The 15,044-nt window shown below is 45.6% G+C and overlaps 1 protein-coding gene across 4 annotated transcripts in view; it reads left to right on the top strand.

The window, feature by feature from the left end:
- ttbk2a (tau tubulin kinase 2a) overlaps window positions 1-13,231 on the top strand; it is a 73,427-nt gene extending 60,196 nt beyond the window's left edge. For 3 of the 4 annotated variants that reach the window (XM_041266552.1, XM_041266551.1, XM_041266550.1), the window contains 3 exons: window positions 1,375-1,641; window positions 7,827-8,926; window positions 12,763-13,231. In XM_041266552.1, coding sequence (XP_041122486.1) covers window positions 1,375-1,641; window positions 7,827-8,926; window positions 12,763-13,171 — 1,776 coding nt within the window. In that variant the 3' untranslated portion in view covers window positions 13,172-13,231. The remainder of the gene's footprint in view (window positions 1-1,374; window positions 1,642-7,826; window positions 8,927-12,762) is intronic. The other variant, XM_041266553.1, reaches the window with a different exon arrangement.
- The last annotated feature ends 1,813 nt before the right edge of the window (window positions 13,232-15,044 follow it).

Genomic DNA, 15,044 nt, shown 5'->3' with positions numbered 1-15,044 from the left:
TCTAATTTAGAACAGGACTTGAGACTACTTCTTGAGGTGGTCTTGAGTCCGGTTCTAATCTGGTATTAAACGCTCTGTAGTGTAGATGCTAACCACATTTAGCACTTTTAAACTGGTTTAAAAGAAACTAATGTGGTTTAAATGCATAGTGTGGACAGGGCCTTAGTCACTTGACCTCAGTGGTTCTACTGCGTCTGTATCACACAGCATGTCCTGGGTGTTTGTGAACACAAGGTCGAAGATTGATTTTTTTGACACAATGGGTCAGGAAGCAGTCATTTACTGCATCAGTCAGTTCAATTTCTACTGTACCACATGCAACAGATTTTCCCAGTTTATACTGGGAAAATTGAAATCACCCAGGATTACAGCATTCTTGCCCCTTCATGCATTTCTAATTGCTTCATTTAATAATTTCCTATTGTTTCTGTTCTGAACTGGGCAGGGATGGAAATAAGACTCGCATTGCATAGCAGTTTCACCCATTCCTGGTTTTGCTATGAGTTTAATAGAACACACCTGAACTTGTTACCTACACACTGTGGCTAATCAAGCTTGTAGTAAAACCTGGTATTTTCAATAGAAAATACTTCTTAGTGCTTTTGTCTACCAGCTGTACCCACATGGACTCTCTTTGGTTAATAGTCTGTCATAAATCAATGTTTTTTTACTTCTAGTCCATCCCTAGCTCATAGAGCTATAACGCCTCCTCTCCTATCCAGTCTAGCTTTTTGGAATAGTTTATCCCCTGAATGTGAAATTCTTCTGAAAATCTTCAGGACTAAGCTTCTTGTTCTAACAGTGTATTTCTGATGTTTCTGGTATTTAGACACAGACATTTTCATTTTTTATTCTATGTGACTTACACCTTTAGCCCTAACTAGAACCTGATTTTGGGTGCCCCTCCCTCGCATAGTTTAAAACTTTTCTAGTCTTCCTCGGGGTTCTTTCTATGCTCCATGCCAGTGAAAGCATGGTAAAGCATAGGTGTGCATTGTAAAGAATAACAAGGTATGGTAAAGCATAATAATAAACATGGCAAACCAGGGTAAACTATGGTAAAGGTATAGTACATTTATAAGGATATGCTCATTTCTTTACAAATGTGTCTCCCGCATAGCAAATTGTTGGATTGTAATCCTGGACAAGATGTAACTCAAACAACATCTCCCAGTATACAACACCGGTAGACAGTATATCAGTTCTCTTGAAAAAGATTTTTCTTGGATTGGTACAGCAATTATGGTAAGTAAAGTTAAAGTACTGTTAGTTTGGCACCCACCCGTGGTTCATTTCCCCTTTTAAGAAGTTAAGGTATTCCAAACTAGTAGCTGTGCAGTTCTGATCCATTTCTCATACCTGTTCCCATCGCAGCTCCCCGCCTCTCATCCTCCTCTTCCTGAGTACAGCCGGATCTCAAGCCCCCTCCTCCGCTCCCCGAGTCCTCTAGCCATCCTCTCCACTCTCTCGGACCCTCTGCACAAGAAAGCACCCAGCCTCCGCAAGAGCCACTCCGCCGACATCCAGGCCTCCCGCACTGCCGTCCTCACCCGGTCCCCAGGCCACAGGAAGCTGCCCACCGTGCCGGGTGCCGCCAAGCTCCCCTCTGTCATTCGCATCTCTAGAGCTCAGCTACAGCAGGTGAATATACCCCCCTGGGCGGTCCCCTGATTGGCTGGTTTTTGTTTTTTTGTTTGCTAAAAAGGTGTTATCAAGGCTTTAAAAAATGTTTTTCTTACCTCTTCTAAAGCAGAACAGCGGTTTTGCTGGGGACTGTAATTTTCAAACTCAATTTTCCTGCTTCAGCACTATAAGCTCTCTTCCTTCCTGTGTGAGAGGAAATAGAGCAGACCTGAGCTCTATGATCTAGGCTGCCCTTAGGAAACCATGGACAACAACATAGTAACTCCAGTAGTAACTGCTGTTTTTTTAAAAGGCAAAACATCCACATACATTTTACAAAATTAGAAACAAACCACCTTTGATTACATTACTTTGTGGTTTGGTTCTAGTTTTATAAAATGATCAGCCTTTTAGAATATTGTTTTTCCTTAAAAGACTAGAGTAAACACTTTGGGCTAGATTGTCAAAACTACTTTCTGCAAGTCATCATTAGAGCACATTTGATCTGAAAGTGAAAAAAACAGCATTACAATTATATAATAAACAAACAGCTTGACACTACTTACAAGTTCCTAAGCCTGAGTTGTTTAGATCTGGTGTGGTTACTTTGTTGAGTGTGTTTCTGCTTTGGATTAAAGAGCTTTGAGAATGTAGTCCATTGTATGTGGTGTCAAGTGAGGGTCCTATTCCCTCTAATACAGGAAGTGAATGGGGAGAGGAAACAGTGTTCTTTCATCACAAACATAGTGTTGCAGGATAAATGGGTACACCTAACACATAGTGAAAATAAGGTCTCGAAAACTGTCTGGAGACGTTTTGTTTTTTTTTTAAAGCTTTGATTTATTACACATTCAAAGGGGCCAGACATACCTGCAAGAATTTTACGGTGGGCTCCAAAAATATTAGGACACCTCCACTATGACTACATAAAACAAGCGATATCATTCCCGTAAATCTGCCCTCTTAAAACCTGACCCTTAATCGTATTCTTTTTGTAGCAGTCGGTGAAAACAAAATGGACCTATTATCCATGTTGAGTTTGTATCCAAGTCTTGGTACTTGAGGAGACAGTATGAATGAATTGCAAGTCCCAGAAGCCACTGAAACTCCTCCATGCTTTGCCATGTCTTCAGTGTCTCTGCAATGGATGCGCAGACCCTTCTAACGATTTTCAAAAGTAGAAATACTGGGAGACAAACTGTTCAAAGAATTACAAGATAGGGATATGTGGACGGAAAAACAGTCAAGTTTTCTTCATTAATTGCTTTGAAAAAAATACTCGCAAGCAATCAGTTCCATGTTAATGTGTGTCTTTTGTATGAGAACATTACATTTATGGGGACTTATTTTCAAATGTTTGCTCCGGTCTTTTAATTAACTTCTTTTTTTTTTTTTTTTTTTTTTTTAAGAGATAAATGCCTGTTAATACTGCAAAACTAGAACCAAACAACCAAGTAATATAATCCAAGTTCTCTTCAGCACTCAAGTGTGTAAAATGTATTTTGTAAAATGTACATCAGTAAGAGAATTATAAATTCCGGAATCAATTAAGCTAATTATTTAAAGTATTTCACATATTTAATTAAAGAAAAATTAAAAATAGCAATTGCTGAACATTTGCATTTGAACAGCAAAATATGATGCATATTTCCATACTGCTACAGTAAATTAAGTTTTTTGCTATATGTCATACATCCCATGAACATAGTGTGCGCATGCCTCAGATTCATCCATTCCATTGCCGTACCGATGCACCTATCCACGCTTGCATTGTTTGATGCACATCACAACTGTACTTTTACGAAATTTGCTCTTGACTGGGTTTCATATCCATAGATAAAACATGCTTTGTGATATTGTTCTGCAACGATACCGGTATAAAAATGCAAGTGTCAACAGGGCTTTAGATGCCAAATAGGGGGAAATGTAGTATGCATCATGCAAGTGCTCATATTTTTGTCAAACTACTTCTAAACTGACTGGTAGTATTAGTGGCCCATAGTATGGTGGGTGTTTCTTTTTCAGATAATGAGGGTATCCTTTTGAGTTTAATTCCTGCATCACAGTGCAAAGGGAAGGGAGCGTATATACAGAGTTTGGTTCACTTAAGTGACTATACTAGGTTGCTTGTTACATATCAATTGCCGTCTTTCAGATAACCTTAGATAACCTTGATACCTACGGTGCTGGCTACTTCATTAGGAACTCTAACTGCTGTGGGGTTGGTCACTGTGCTCTGATCATGCAGTAGGTAGCAGAGGGGTGTGAGGATGAGTGCGTTATTCAAGTTCATCTGAAGCATGCAGGGGTTGTGGTGGCCAGGTCCTAGTAAAAGGGCGAGCCAGTGTCAAGTGGACACCCATATATATATATATTGCTTACAGATTTGCTAGTACATTTAGTGTAATCTCTAAATCAGTGGTTCGCAAACTTTTTTGTTCGCAGACCACCTGAATTGTTTTTTGATCTAGGTGGACCACACAGTAAACAGTATAGCTGACTGAAAAATAAGCACTTAAAAAAATAAATATAATACTAAGAATAACAATAGACTTACCTTTCTTTTTATGCGATGGACAGGCCTGTTTCTGCAGCAAAGTTATTTTAAAATTGGAGTTTTAAAGAATGGTTCTAGTTTACTTTTCATAACACAGATTTATAGAGAGGGGGGAAAAAACTGAGTTTTATTTTTAAATTCGTAATTACAGCAAAAATTGATTTATGTGAATTCCTAATCTGTGAAGTTACAATACATCCAGGAGGTAGCACCACAGGCACAGCTTCGAATCTCCAGCTAGTATAATGTTTATTTATAAAACAGAATGTTTGGATGCTGCACGCTGATTGGCTGTTATATAGTACAATGAACAGCAGAATTTATTTTTTTGAAACACAGCTCATATTTAACTCACAATAAATACAAATTGTTGTGAGAGGCCTTTCACACATTTGATCTTTTTGGATGGGTAGAATTACAAACAAAACCTTAGTTGAAAAAATAGCAAGAGACACAAAGATTTAACAAATCAACAATTTAATGAAATCGAAGAAAACAAAAATGATTGGGCAGCTCATTAAACATAAAGGAATGGTAAAAACAATTTGTCTTGAAAACGTAAACGGTCTGTTACGATAATTCTGTGCTTCAGTGGTCAAGAGTACTCGTTTTGTTTTGTTAGCCTCCGTGCTGCTCGTCTCAGTTGCACCGCAATGATAGCCAGTGTTAGTGATCAAGCATTAAAAATGACAATCATGTATTTTTGTATCTCCACGTCAGTGGTAGTCATGCGTGGACAGTGAATTTTGTCATTGCCTCCTTTTCTATATTTTTTCATTATCAACAAAAATACATGATTGGCATTTTTAAATGCTTGGTCACTAACAAGGCTAACATTTCAGGTCGTGTCAGCTGTGTTTACAGAGCGAGTGAGACCAGCACGGAGGCTTCACTCATTTTAATTAATTTGAATAAATGGAAACGTTGAAAACCTTTAGTTTAAGTAGAAACTTGTTTCAGGGATTTTTTTTTCCTCCAAAGCAGAATGATGTATAAATTAATTTGTTTGTAAAAAAAAAAAAAAAAAAAAAAAAAAAAAAAAAAAAAAAAGGTTTTATTGTATCTGTTTTATAAGCGGGGTAACGCTACAGGGCTTGTGCGTGGTGTTGCATTAACAGGGCTTTGTTGGTTAAACCAAACTGTATGTTTGTGCACACAACGCCCGCCTTTTTTTTTTTTTAAACTTGGAGATGTTCTCGATATATGCATTTCCTTCCTGTTTTTAAGGACTCACAGTTTGGGTTTGCAATGGGATCTATACACTGTGCTGCCTCTTCCTTTCCATAATTATGTAACATTTCCACGGACCACCTGAAGGGAGCCAGCGGACCACAGATTGAGAACCACTGCTCTAAAGGGTTTTTACTATGTGATTTGAGCAGAAAACACTTCCAGCAGTAAAATTATCTTCATAAATACTACATCCAGGAAGTATTGACACAGATGAATAAGTGCCACACAAATTAGGAAATGTATTTATTTCACTCCACTTCACTAAATATCTTGGTATCCCTGGCATACTCTGTACAATGATCTCAACATACATACTGCAGATTTTAAAGAGCAATCCATCCCCCAGATATTATTCATTTGTTACCAGTACAGAATTAGTGGGTGGGATGTTAATTCTTCATTAGCCTTTTCCTGCAATGTTGCAGTATTGCATATAATCCCCTGGGAGCCTTGAGCTAATGTGCATTCCAACAGCGCCCTCTACTGATTCCGCTCAGTGTAACAGTGCATCTGGAAATAGAGCTTTGGAGAACTGTGCAACTAAGTACAAGGATTTATACAGGTCTACACTTCTCAGGAGAGGAGAGTTGAAAGGATCACATAGCAGAGCTGGGATGGAGACTAAACCCTGATGAGTCTGCAGAGTGTGAGATTTGTAGGACCCCCAATCCCCCATTGTGCCCTGTTTTGTCTCTCTGTAGTTCATCTATGCTGTATACTAGCACACGTAGGAGTGTGCTTATATACTAGGTGGACTTGGAAACCTATTTTAGAAAAGAGCTGAAGAGAAAGCAGAAAAAGATAATCTATATCCAGTTGCAGGGCTTTAATATAGTCTTTTATCTACTGTCACAACTATGCTGGTCTGTAGTAAACCATATTTAATAACATCTCGGCCCCCACGCCCTTCACTGATCTTCAACCATGGGGGCACTTATACTCAGGGACAGGTGCATGGGCTTGTATAGGAAGCCAAAGCAGTAACTGCATTGTCTCAGAAAACAGCGAGTACCCAAGTATAAGCATATTTGCGCAGTTATACTTAAAATGTAAACATTATAATGAATTCTCAAGAGCATCTCATTCTATAAATAAACACATGTAAAGTAGGCAAACATTTCTATGGGTCTGCTTTAATTATCTAAACTCCAGGGTTGTCCCAAGGCCATTTCAGCTGGGCGGGCCACCCGGCTAAGTGACTCGCCACCCAACTGAACAACCCAGATCTGCCCGTCTTGCAGATGCTGCTGTGTCTTAACGATGAGGATTGATTGCACTGCTAGCAGACTAGATCACTTGTACGTGCAGTTGAAAAAAAAACAGCTTAGAACCACATGACAGCTGTGTTGCTGTGTTGCTGTGTTATGTCTTGACACAACATTTAACCAATCAGAGAGTTGAAGGGGTGGGTTTTCCGTCTTAAGCACTAGAGGCTGAAACGTTAAAATGACTGCTAAAAACATAACGATTATTTTCTAAGCAAAAACAGTGACAATGAATGTGGAAATTACCAAACCAAAATGGATGATGAAAATGAGAACAACCCGATATAGTCAACAAAGAGCAACTTGTAGAAAGCGACTTGGAAGAACCACAAAACAAAACATTGTGGCAGTGGGTGTGTTATGTGGGGAAAAATAGAAAAGGCTTTTTTACAGCAAGGAATTGGGTGGTATGATGTGCAGGCTCTGCCAGAAACACATAAAAGATGGCAAAGGATCAGGAGGTAAATGGAGCAGTGCAGCCTGAGTATGAATTATGATGTTGTCTTATCATATATTTAAGGTATGGCAGTTTTATTTTTGCGTTAAAAGTGTGCCCGGCTGTAATCCTCTGCCACCCAGCTGTACAGAATTCCTGGGGAGAACCCTGAATTCTATTGATCCTACTATTTTAATTATCTAAACTCTTAATTCTGCTGCTGTTTCCCCCATGGGTGGTTCATTAGGATTTCAAATACAGTGGAGGTTTTTAGGCTTTTATTCCTACAACAGGGAAAAGTCAAGGATATAAGAAACCTTTTCTATATTATGCACTCCATTCACTATTCAGGTACAGTGGCAGTCTATTATTTATTCTTGCTTGTTTTCTGAAGTAACAAAAGGAAAATATTACTAGGCTATAATAATTGAAAGAAATAACTCCCGACTGTAACTGAGACATGTGTCCATAGACTCTGCCTACCTAGGAAGGCTGTGCAGTAACATTGTAACCGTGCTGCTGTCATTGCACAGTAATAACAACCATGGTTACAAGCGGCTTTGTCTGGTCCAAGCTTCAATAATTCCGGATTTCTGCACTTTCATTTTAAAGCTGACTGCACCCGGCTGTGATGACCGTTGTACCCAGCTGTTCAGTCCCATGGTCTGTGAATGTAATTGAAATTCTTTCTTGTTCTGTTTTTATTTTACAGCTCACTGCTCCCCGACAGTCCATGCAGTCTGCTAGTGAGAGTGCGCCACAGTGCCTCCTGCTGGAGAGGAGGGATGGAGACTGCCAGCTGATGGATAGTACAGCCGAGCTTGACTCTCCGCAGGAAAGGCCTGGGGAGATGGCACTCCGAGGGACAGAGTCGGAAGGACAGAGTGCGGTGAAGGATGAGGGAGCAGAGGAATCAAGGCCAGAGGAAGCAGGAGAGGAGGGGGAGACGCTGCCCGCCCCCCTCCCTCTCGAGACGTCTGAAGACCAGCAAGTTCCCACAACTGATTCACTGGGAGACCAGGAACTGAAGCCAAAGACTTCCAGCCCTGTGCCAAACCTCATCTCAGCCAGCGCCTTCGCCAGTGGAAATGTCTCAACACCTGCAAACAGCTCGCAAAGCCCAGTGCCCCAAATCGGGGAGTACAGCACCTACCAGGAGCTGATGGACCCTGAGAGTGACTCTGGGTACCCCGACAGATCCACAGAACCACATTTTCTCCGTATTGCTCGGCCCGATGGGAGCCTAGGGAATTTGAAGAGGGTCCAGTCCCCAGCAGAAGACATTCTCTGGAAGGAAAATGGGGCTCAGGGTGCAGAGACAGCCCCAGACATATCCGCCACAAATGAGGCAGCGACGGAGGGCAGAAGGGATCCGGTTAGAAGGCTAAGCCGTATCCCTGTTCTGGCGCCGGAGGTGGACCCTGTTCTGGATTTGCTGACGGCCATCTCTGCGAAAGAGAAGCTGTTGCAGAAGAAGGGTTATCAGACAGAGTCCTGGCGGCCTCCACCAGACAAGAGGCAGGCAGCAGCCCTGATGGGGGAGCAGTCATCAGCCTCAGAGCGCTCCCAGGATGATCGGGCTCCGCTCTCTGACGAGGAGTCCTGCCTGGGCTCCCAGTCCGAGCTGCAGTCAAGCAGGCAGGGAGAGGAGCCTGGCTCTGTGTCTCCCTCCACCAGCCCTGTCTCCCGCAAGAGCAAGATACCCCGGCCAGTGTCCATCCCCAGCACTGAGCAGCTCGTCCCCAGCTCTGCACCTTTCCTGCCGCGCCCACCCCCTGGGAAACCCCCCAGCCGCTCCTCCATCGACGGCAGGTAGGAGGCATCACCGAGTCTCATTTGTCATGTCTAATCTGATATATTATCTCTCCTCACAGGCATCCTTGGCATTCTTCACTGTTCCAATGGAGAATCAGGTCCATACACTATAGTGACATTGTGAACGTTTTCAGTGAAATCTTTTAAACTGCTAATAATTCCTAAAAATGTGCAATACAGATATGTGGCAGAGCAAAGCTCTGCTCTTTTTAAATTGGCAGGGATTTTTTTTTTTAAAAGGAATTTTTAAATTAGGGGTTAATTTCCCCTACCTGCCTGGGTTTATTATGTTCAGGTGGCTGGGGTTGATTAGGTTAATTAACGATCAATCAGCGCCCAGCCACCTGACATAAAAGGAGGCCTCTGCTTCTCATTTGAGAGGAGGGAGCTGAGGAAGCAGGTTGGTGTTTTGTTTGTATGTTTGAAAGTTTGAATCCAGTGAAGGCATTGCCCAGCCTGGAAATTGTTATGTTTGTCATTTTTGCTCTTTGTCTTGCTTTATTTGTGTTTAAATCCCTTTATTTTGGCCCTTATGCCCTTTCATTTTTGTGTTTATTTATAATAAAATAGTTATCTTTTTGAACTGCAGACTGTCTCTGGGCCTCTATCCATACACCAGCCTGCCACATTTGGTTTAAGAAGTGGGATAGCGCCACCTAGAGGCTCAGAGCAATATTTTTTATTTTTGGGGGGGAATTTTTGGGATAATTATTATTATTTTTTTAAAACATGGGAAAGAAGAGCAGACAGCGGCAAAGGCAGGACAAGCAGCAGCTGAAGAAATGTAAGCTGCTGCAGCCACCGCTGGAGGACCCGGCCAGCCTCTTCCCCTGGTGTTCCTGGTGCGGGAAGGAGGACCATCGTTGGCGGTCCTGCCCAGATGTGCCACCGGCAAACTGGTGTGGCCGGTGTGAGGAGGACGGCCACAACTGGGCAGGATGCCCCTACAACCAGGCCCAGGAAGAGAGGCAGTGTTCACCCCGGGCATCAGGGGCCACCCCACTACCTCCAGCACCACCTTCACCACCGTCCCAGAAGATCTGGGACTTGTTGATGCACCCTGAGGCAGACCTCGTCCACGATCTCCCCATAGTTATCAACATGCTGTGGCGTCGAGATGGGGAGAGGTGGGAACAGTGGGAGGAACAACACCACCCAGCGTCCTTCCCAGAGGTTGCCCTCATGGTGGTTAATTACCTGGCGGTAGACATGGGAAATGCCCAGGTCACTCTAATAAAGAGGGGTGAGCCGCCTTCCCGAGAGCCAGAGAGGGGTGAGGAGCTGCCGTCACTCCCAGAGCCAAAGAGGGGTGAGGAGCTGCCGTCTCTCCCAGAGCCAGAGAGGGGTGAGGAGCTGCCGTCGCTCCCAGAGCCAGAGAGGGGTGAGGAGCTGCCGTCGCTCCCAGAGCCAGAGAGGGGTGAGGAGCTGCCGTCGCTCCCAGAGCCAGAGAGGGAGGAGGAGCTGCCGTCGCTCCCAGAGCCAGAGAGGGGGGAGGAGCTGCCGTCGCTCCCAGAGCCAGAGAGGGGGGAGGAGCTGCCGTCGCTCCCAGAGCCAGAGAGGGGGGAGGAGCTGCCGTCGCTCCCAGAGCCAGAGAGGGGTGAGGAGCTGCCGTCGCTCCCAGAGCCAGAGAGGGGTGAGGAGCTGCCGTCGCTCCCAGAGCCAGAGAGGGGTGAGGAGCTGCCGTCGCTCCCAGAGCCAGAGAGGGAGGAGGAGCTGCCGTCGCTCCCAGAGCCAGAGAGGGGGGAGGAGCTGCCGTCGCTCCCAGAGCCAGAGAGGGGGGAGGAGCTGCCGTCGCTCCCAGAGCCAGAGAGGGGGGAGGAGCTGCCGTCGCTCCCAGAGCCAGAGAGGGGGGAGGAGCTGCCGTCGCTCCCAGAGCCAGAGAGGGGTGAGGAGCTGCCGTCAAAACATGGGTTAGTACAATCCCCTCCCCAGAGCCAGAGAGGGGTGAGGAGCTGCCGTCGCTCCCAGAGCCAGAGAGGGGTGAGGAGCTGCCGTCGCTCCCAGAGCCAGAGAGGGGTGAGGAGCTGCCGTCGCTCCCAGAGCCAGAGAGGGGGGAGGAGCTGCCGTCGCTCCCAGAGCCAGAGAGGGAGGAGGAGCTGCCGTCGCTCCCAGAGCCAGAGAGGGAGGAGGAGCTGCCGTCGCTCCCAGAGCCAGAGAGGGGTGAGGAGCTGCCGTCGCTCCCAGAGCCAGAGAGGGGTGAGGAGCTGCCGTCGCTCCCAGAGCCAGAGAGGGAGTGAGGAGCTGCCGTCGCTCCCAGAGCCAGAGAGGGAGGAGGAGCTGCCGCCGCTCCCAGAGCCAGAGAGGGAGGAGGAGCTGCCGCCGCTCCCAGAGCCCGAGAGGGAGGAGGAGCTGCCGCCGCTCCCAGAGCCCAAGAGGGAGGAGGAGCCGCCGCTCCCAGAGCCCGAGAGGGAGGAGCCGCCACTCCCAGAGCCCGAGAGGGAGGAGCCGCCGCTCCCAGAGCCCGAGAGGGAGGAGCCGCCGCTCCCAGAGCCCGAGAGGGAGGAGCCGCCGCTCCCAGAGCCCGAGAGGGAGGAGCCGCCGCTCCCAGAGCCAGAGAGGGAGGAGCCGCCGCTCTCAGAGCCAGAGGGAGGAGCTATGGCCCAAGGATGCCTGCCTTGCACCGCCCAGGGATGCCACGCCCGCTCTGCTCAGGGATGACTCATTTGGATCGCCTGGGGTTGCCTGCTGCCCCGCATCGCTTGGGACTGCTGGTGTCTCCTTTTTGTGTTCTAGGGTTGCCGAGGGTCCGCTACCGTCGCCGCCTCCGCCACCAGAGGGAGCCGGGCCGCCATCGCCGCCTCCGCCACCAGAGAGAACCGGGCCGCCGTCGCCGTACTGCCTTGGAGATCCAGGGCCCCCTCAACCAAAGAAGGCTTGGGGGCTCCGACATCAACCCCGCCCCACCACCACCCACCATAACAGCCCACCCAAGGGACATAATTGGACTCTTGGGGGGTGGGGAGAAGGGGGGACGTTGGTGTACGTTGTACAGGGGGGGAGGTGTGTGGCAGAGCAAAGCTCTGCCCTTTTTAAATTGGCAGGGATGGGGTTAATTTCCCCTACCTGCCTGGGTTTATTATGTTCAGGTGGCTGGGGTTGATTAGTTGATTAGGTTAATTAACGATCAATCAGCGCCCAGCCACCTGACATAAAAGGAGGCCTCTGCTTCTCATTTGAGAGGAGGGAGCTGAGGAAGCAGGTTGGTGTTTTGTTTGTATGTTTGAAAGTTTGAATCCAGTGAAGGCATTGCCCAGCCTGGAAATTGTTATTTTTGCTTTTTGTCTTGCTTTATTTGTGTTTAAATCCCTTTATTTTGGCCCTTGTGCCCTTTCATTTTTGTGTTTATTTATAATAAAATACTACAGACTGTCTCTGGGCCTCTATCCACTCGCCAGCCTGCCACAAGATACATTTTGTTTTTGGTAACAGTTTGGGAAGGCCCCTAACAAGGCAAACGTTAACAGAATTTTTTTTTTTTTTAATATTTAATGATTATTATCTGGAATCAACGTTTAAGTCATACTTCATATTGTTTGCGTGTTCCTCATACTTAATTGCTTCCACTAATATCCTATTGTGTTCTGCGTAAATCTCAGTCATCATTTGCATTAATATGATATAAAGTATTATTTATTTAAGATAAATATTTTTTTTTTTCTAAATAGTAACATTATAGCTTGGGTTTAAAAGGTTTTTTTTTTTTTTAGGCTAAGATGAACAGAAATCAGCAGCAGGCTAAAGTTCCAAGTATAGTGTGTAATTATGTGTGGAATGAGTCATAGCAGTGTGTGTGTTTGTGTGCATTGAAGGTCTTCATCTTCGTTTGTTTGCAGGTTGCGCCGATACCGGATCCTGAGCAGCAGCAGCACCGATTCGGACCTGTTCTCCTGCCTGGCTCATATCATCCAGAACGGCAGCGCTCCCAAGAGCAGGGCCTCCACACAGTCCAAGAGCCCCGGCTCCCAGCGCAACACCAAAATCCCTCCCAACAGCCCGTCCACCCCGCACCGGAGCACCAGCGCCTCCCCCCGCAGCTCCTCCCTGCAGCGCTCTCTCAGCTCCTCTCCATCTCGCGGCGGCCGCAGCAGCTGCCTGGAGCAACGCAACGGAGGCCTGGGCTGCAACCGCTCCCCCCCCAGCTCCTCGGGCTCCCCCCCGCCCCGCCGATCCTACCCCCAGGAGACCTGCTGTGGCAGGCAGGCCCGCTCTGCTCCTTCCACACCCCCCGTGCAAGAGTTCTAGTAGGAGAGTAAAGCCTCCAGTAAAGTGAGCAGATAGTAACTTCTGAAGGCCTGGGTCCTGTATGACGGAACTGACCGGACAGTGTCACATTGCACATTATTTCGGGGGTGGGGTGGGGTGGGGGGGTTGTCGCCATCAATATGTTTTGTATTCTAATTTCAATGATTGGTGCCCAGAGGGTAAAAGGATGGTCATTTAACCCTTGATATCCTGGACCTCCCAATAATTGCTGTGGTGTTCTATCCAGGATCTACTGATGGAGAATCAATCACACTATGAAAAAAGATCCCACGAAAGCAAAGACACCTGCACTGTAGGTATGTCCTTGATAAAGGGTTAAAGGGGCAGTGTCTCATTGGCTTTTCAAAATACTTTTCATTCTTTCCAGCTTGTGCAGAACCATATGTAGTATGAACGACCCCACCCCTCACCCCTCACCCCCCATGTTTATGTTGTAGCGCAGAGCTGAGATTGTAGATGTCATTCATAGCCCCTCTCCCCTTGTTGCTGTGGGTGGGGCCTGCCTGTGAGACCTCACAGAGGGAATATAGTGGCAAGAAGGAGGGTGAGCGCTGCAACAAACTTTGTGGAATGTAAACCAACTGGACAAGGCCTTTCCCCTGCTCTAAAACAATGAAGACTGTAGTAAACAAACACCAAGGAGTAGTACTTTAAAATCTGAACACAACTGTGGACCACTAAAACTTTAAATGCAATTTAGTCTTGATAATGGTTGCTGTGGTCTTACTCACACAAGTTTTTATCACATTTATTAGGTTATTAGTGAAACAGTGTTGTCGTCCACCGTATTTTATTAATACTGTGGTACCACGAACACTGCTAGGTGTCTTTTGAGTGCCATGATTCACTTGAATACTAAACACAGGCAGTGGTAAAATGTGAGTGGTAATGAATTAGCCAAAGCCCTACTTGACTTACTTTCTTATAGTTTTGCCTTTAGTATTTTAAATATAGCCTTTCATGACATTGTGTTAAAGAAAGAACAAATATAAAGCTACAACGGGAATTATCCTGTATAACACTAAATTAAATAGGCCCAATGATAAACCCAGAGGCGAGCAAAACCTAAAAGCTTTTTAAGAAGCTGCTGCACTCTAGTGTGTAGGTGGTGCTGTTGTCTTGTGACAGAACCCCGTGAATCAAGGCAAACTTGCGACAGTCTGAAAAGCAACCCCGTCCCACAGATGTGTGCTTGAGAGCCATATAGCATCAACACCTGCTTCTACACAGAGAGAGCTGCAAAGCAGCAGGTGCAGACAAGGTCAGTGTTCAAGGAAACACTGTGCCGCCTACTGTCCTCATTGTGATTGTATTAATCTGTTCTGCTTATTTTAGTTCCAAACTCTATTGCACTTTCCTGTCTATAGAGATTTTTTTTTTTTTTTTAATGTATATGAAGTGTCCATCTAATCACTCAAATACTTGCACAGTGTGGATAGGAACATTTTTTTAAATATTACTAACACTACTAATTATATTATCTCCTTCCTTGTCGGTATACGTGTGTGTGTGTGTGTGTGTGTGTGTGTGTGTATATATATATATATATATATATATATATATATATATATATATATATTGGCTTTTGCTGGTTCAGTGAAGTAACCCTGAAAGAAATGTTCCTTGCTCTTTAACACTTTATTGGCAATGAACACGCCCCTCATCCAGAAACCCAGAGTGGCACCTGCTTAAATAACATATCAGTCAACAAATAACACAGCTGCCAAAGAATCACTTCTAAATAGGTCAAACCACAGTAATTATATGATGGTCTGTCTTTGAAGCTGCATCTAGCCCATCACAAATAGCATTGTAGTTACCAGCCCATTTCAACTCATTTCTACAAGCCTTT

This window comes from Polyodon spathula, chromosome 12 (genome assembly GCF_017654505.1).
Source record: "Polyodon spathula isolate WHYD16114869_AA chromosome 12, ASM1765450v1, whole genome shotgun sequence".
In the NCBI taxonomy this organism is placed as follows: Eukaryota; Metazoa; Chordata; class Actinopteri; order Acipenseriformes; family Polyodontidae; genus Polyodon; species Polyodon spathula.
The sequence above is the reverse complement of the archived record's forward strand: the minus strand, read 5'-3'. Positions and strand labels throughout refer to the sequence as shown.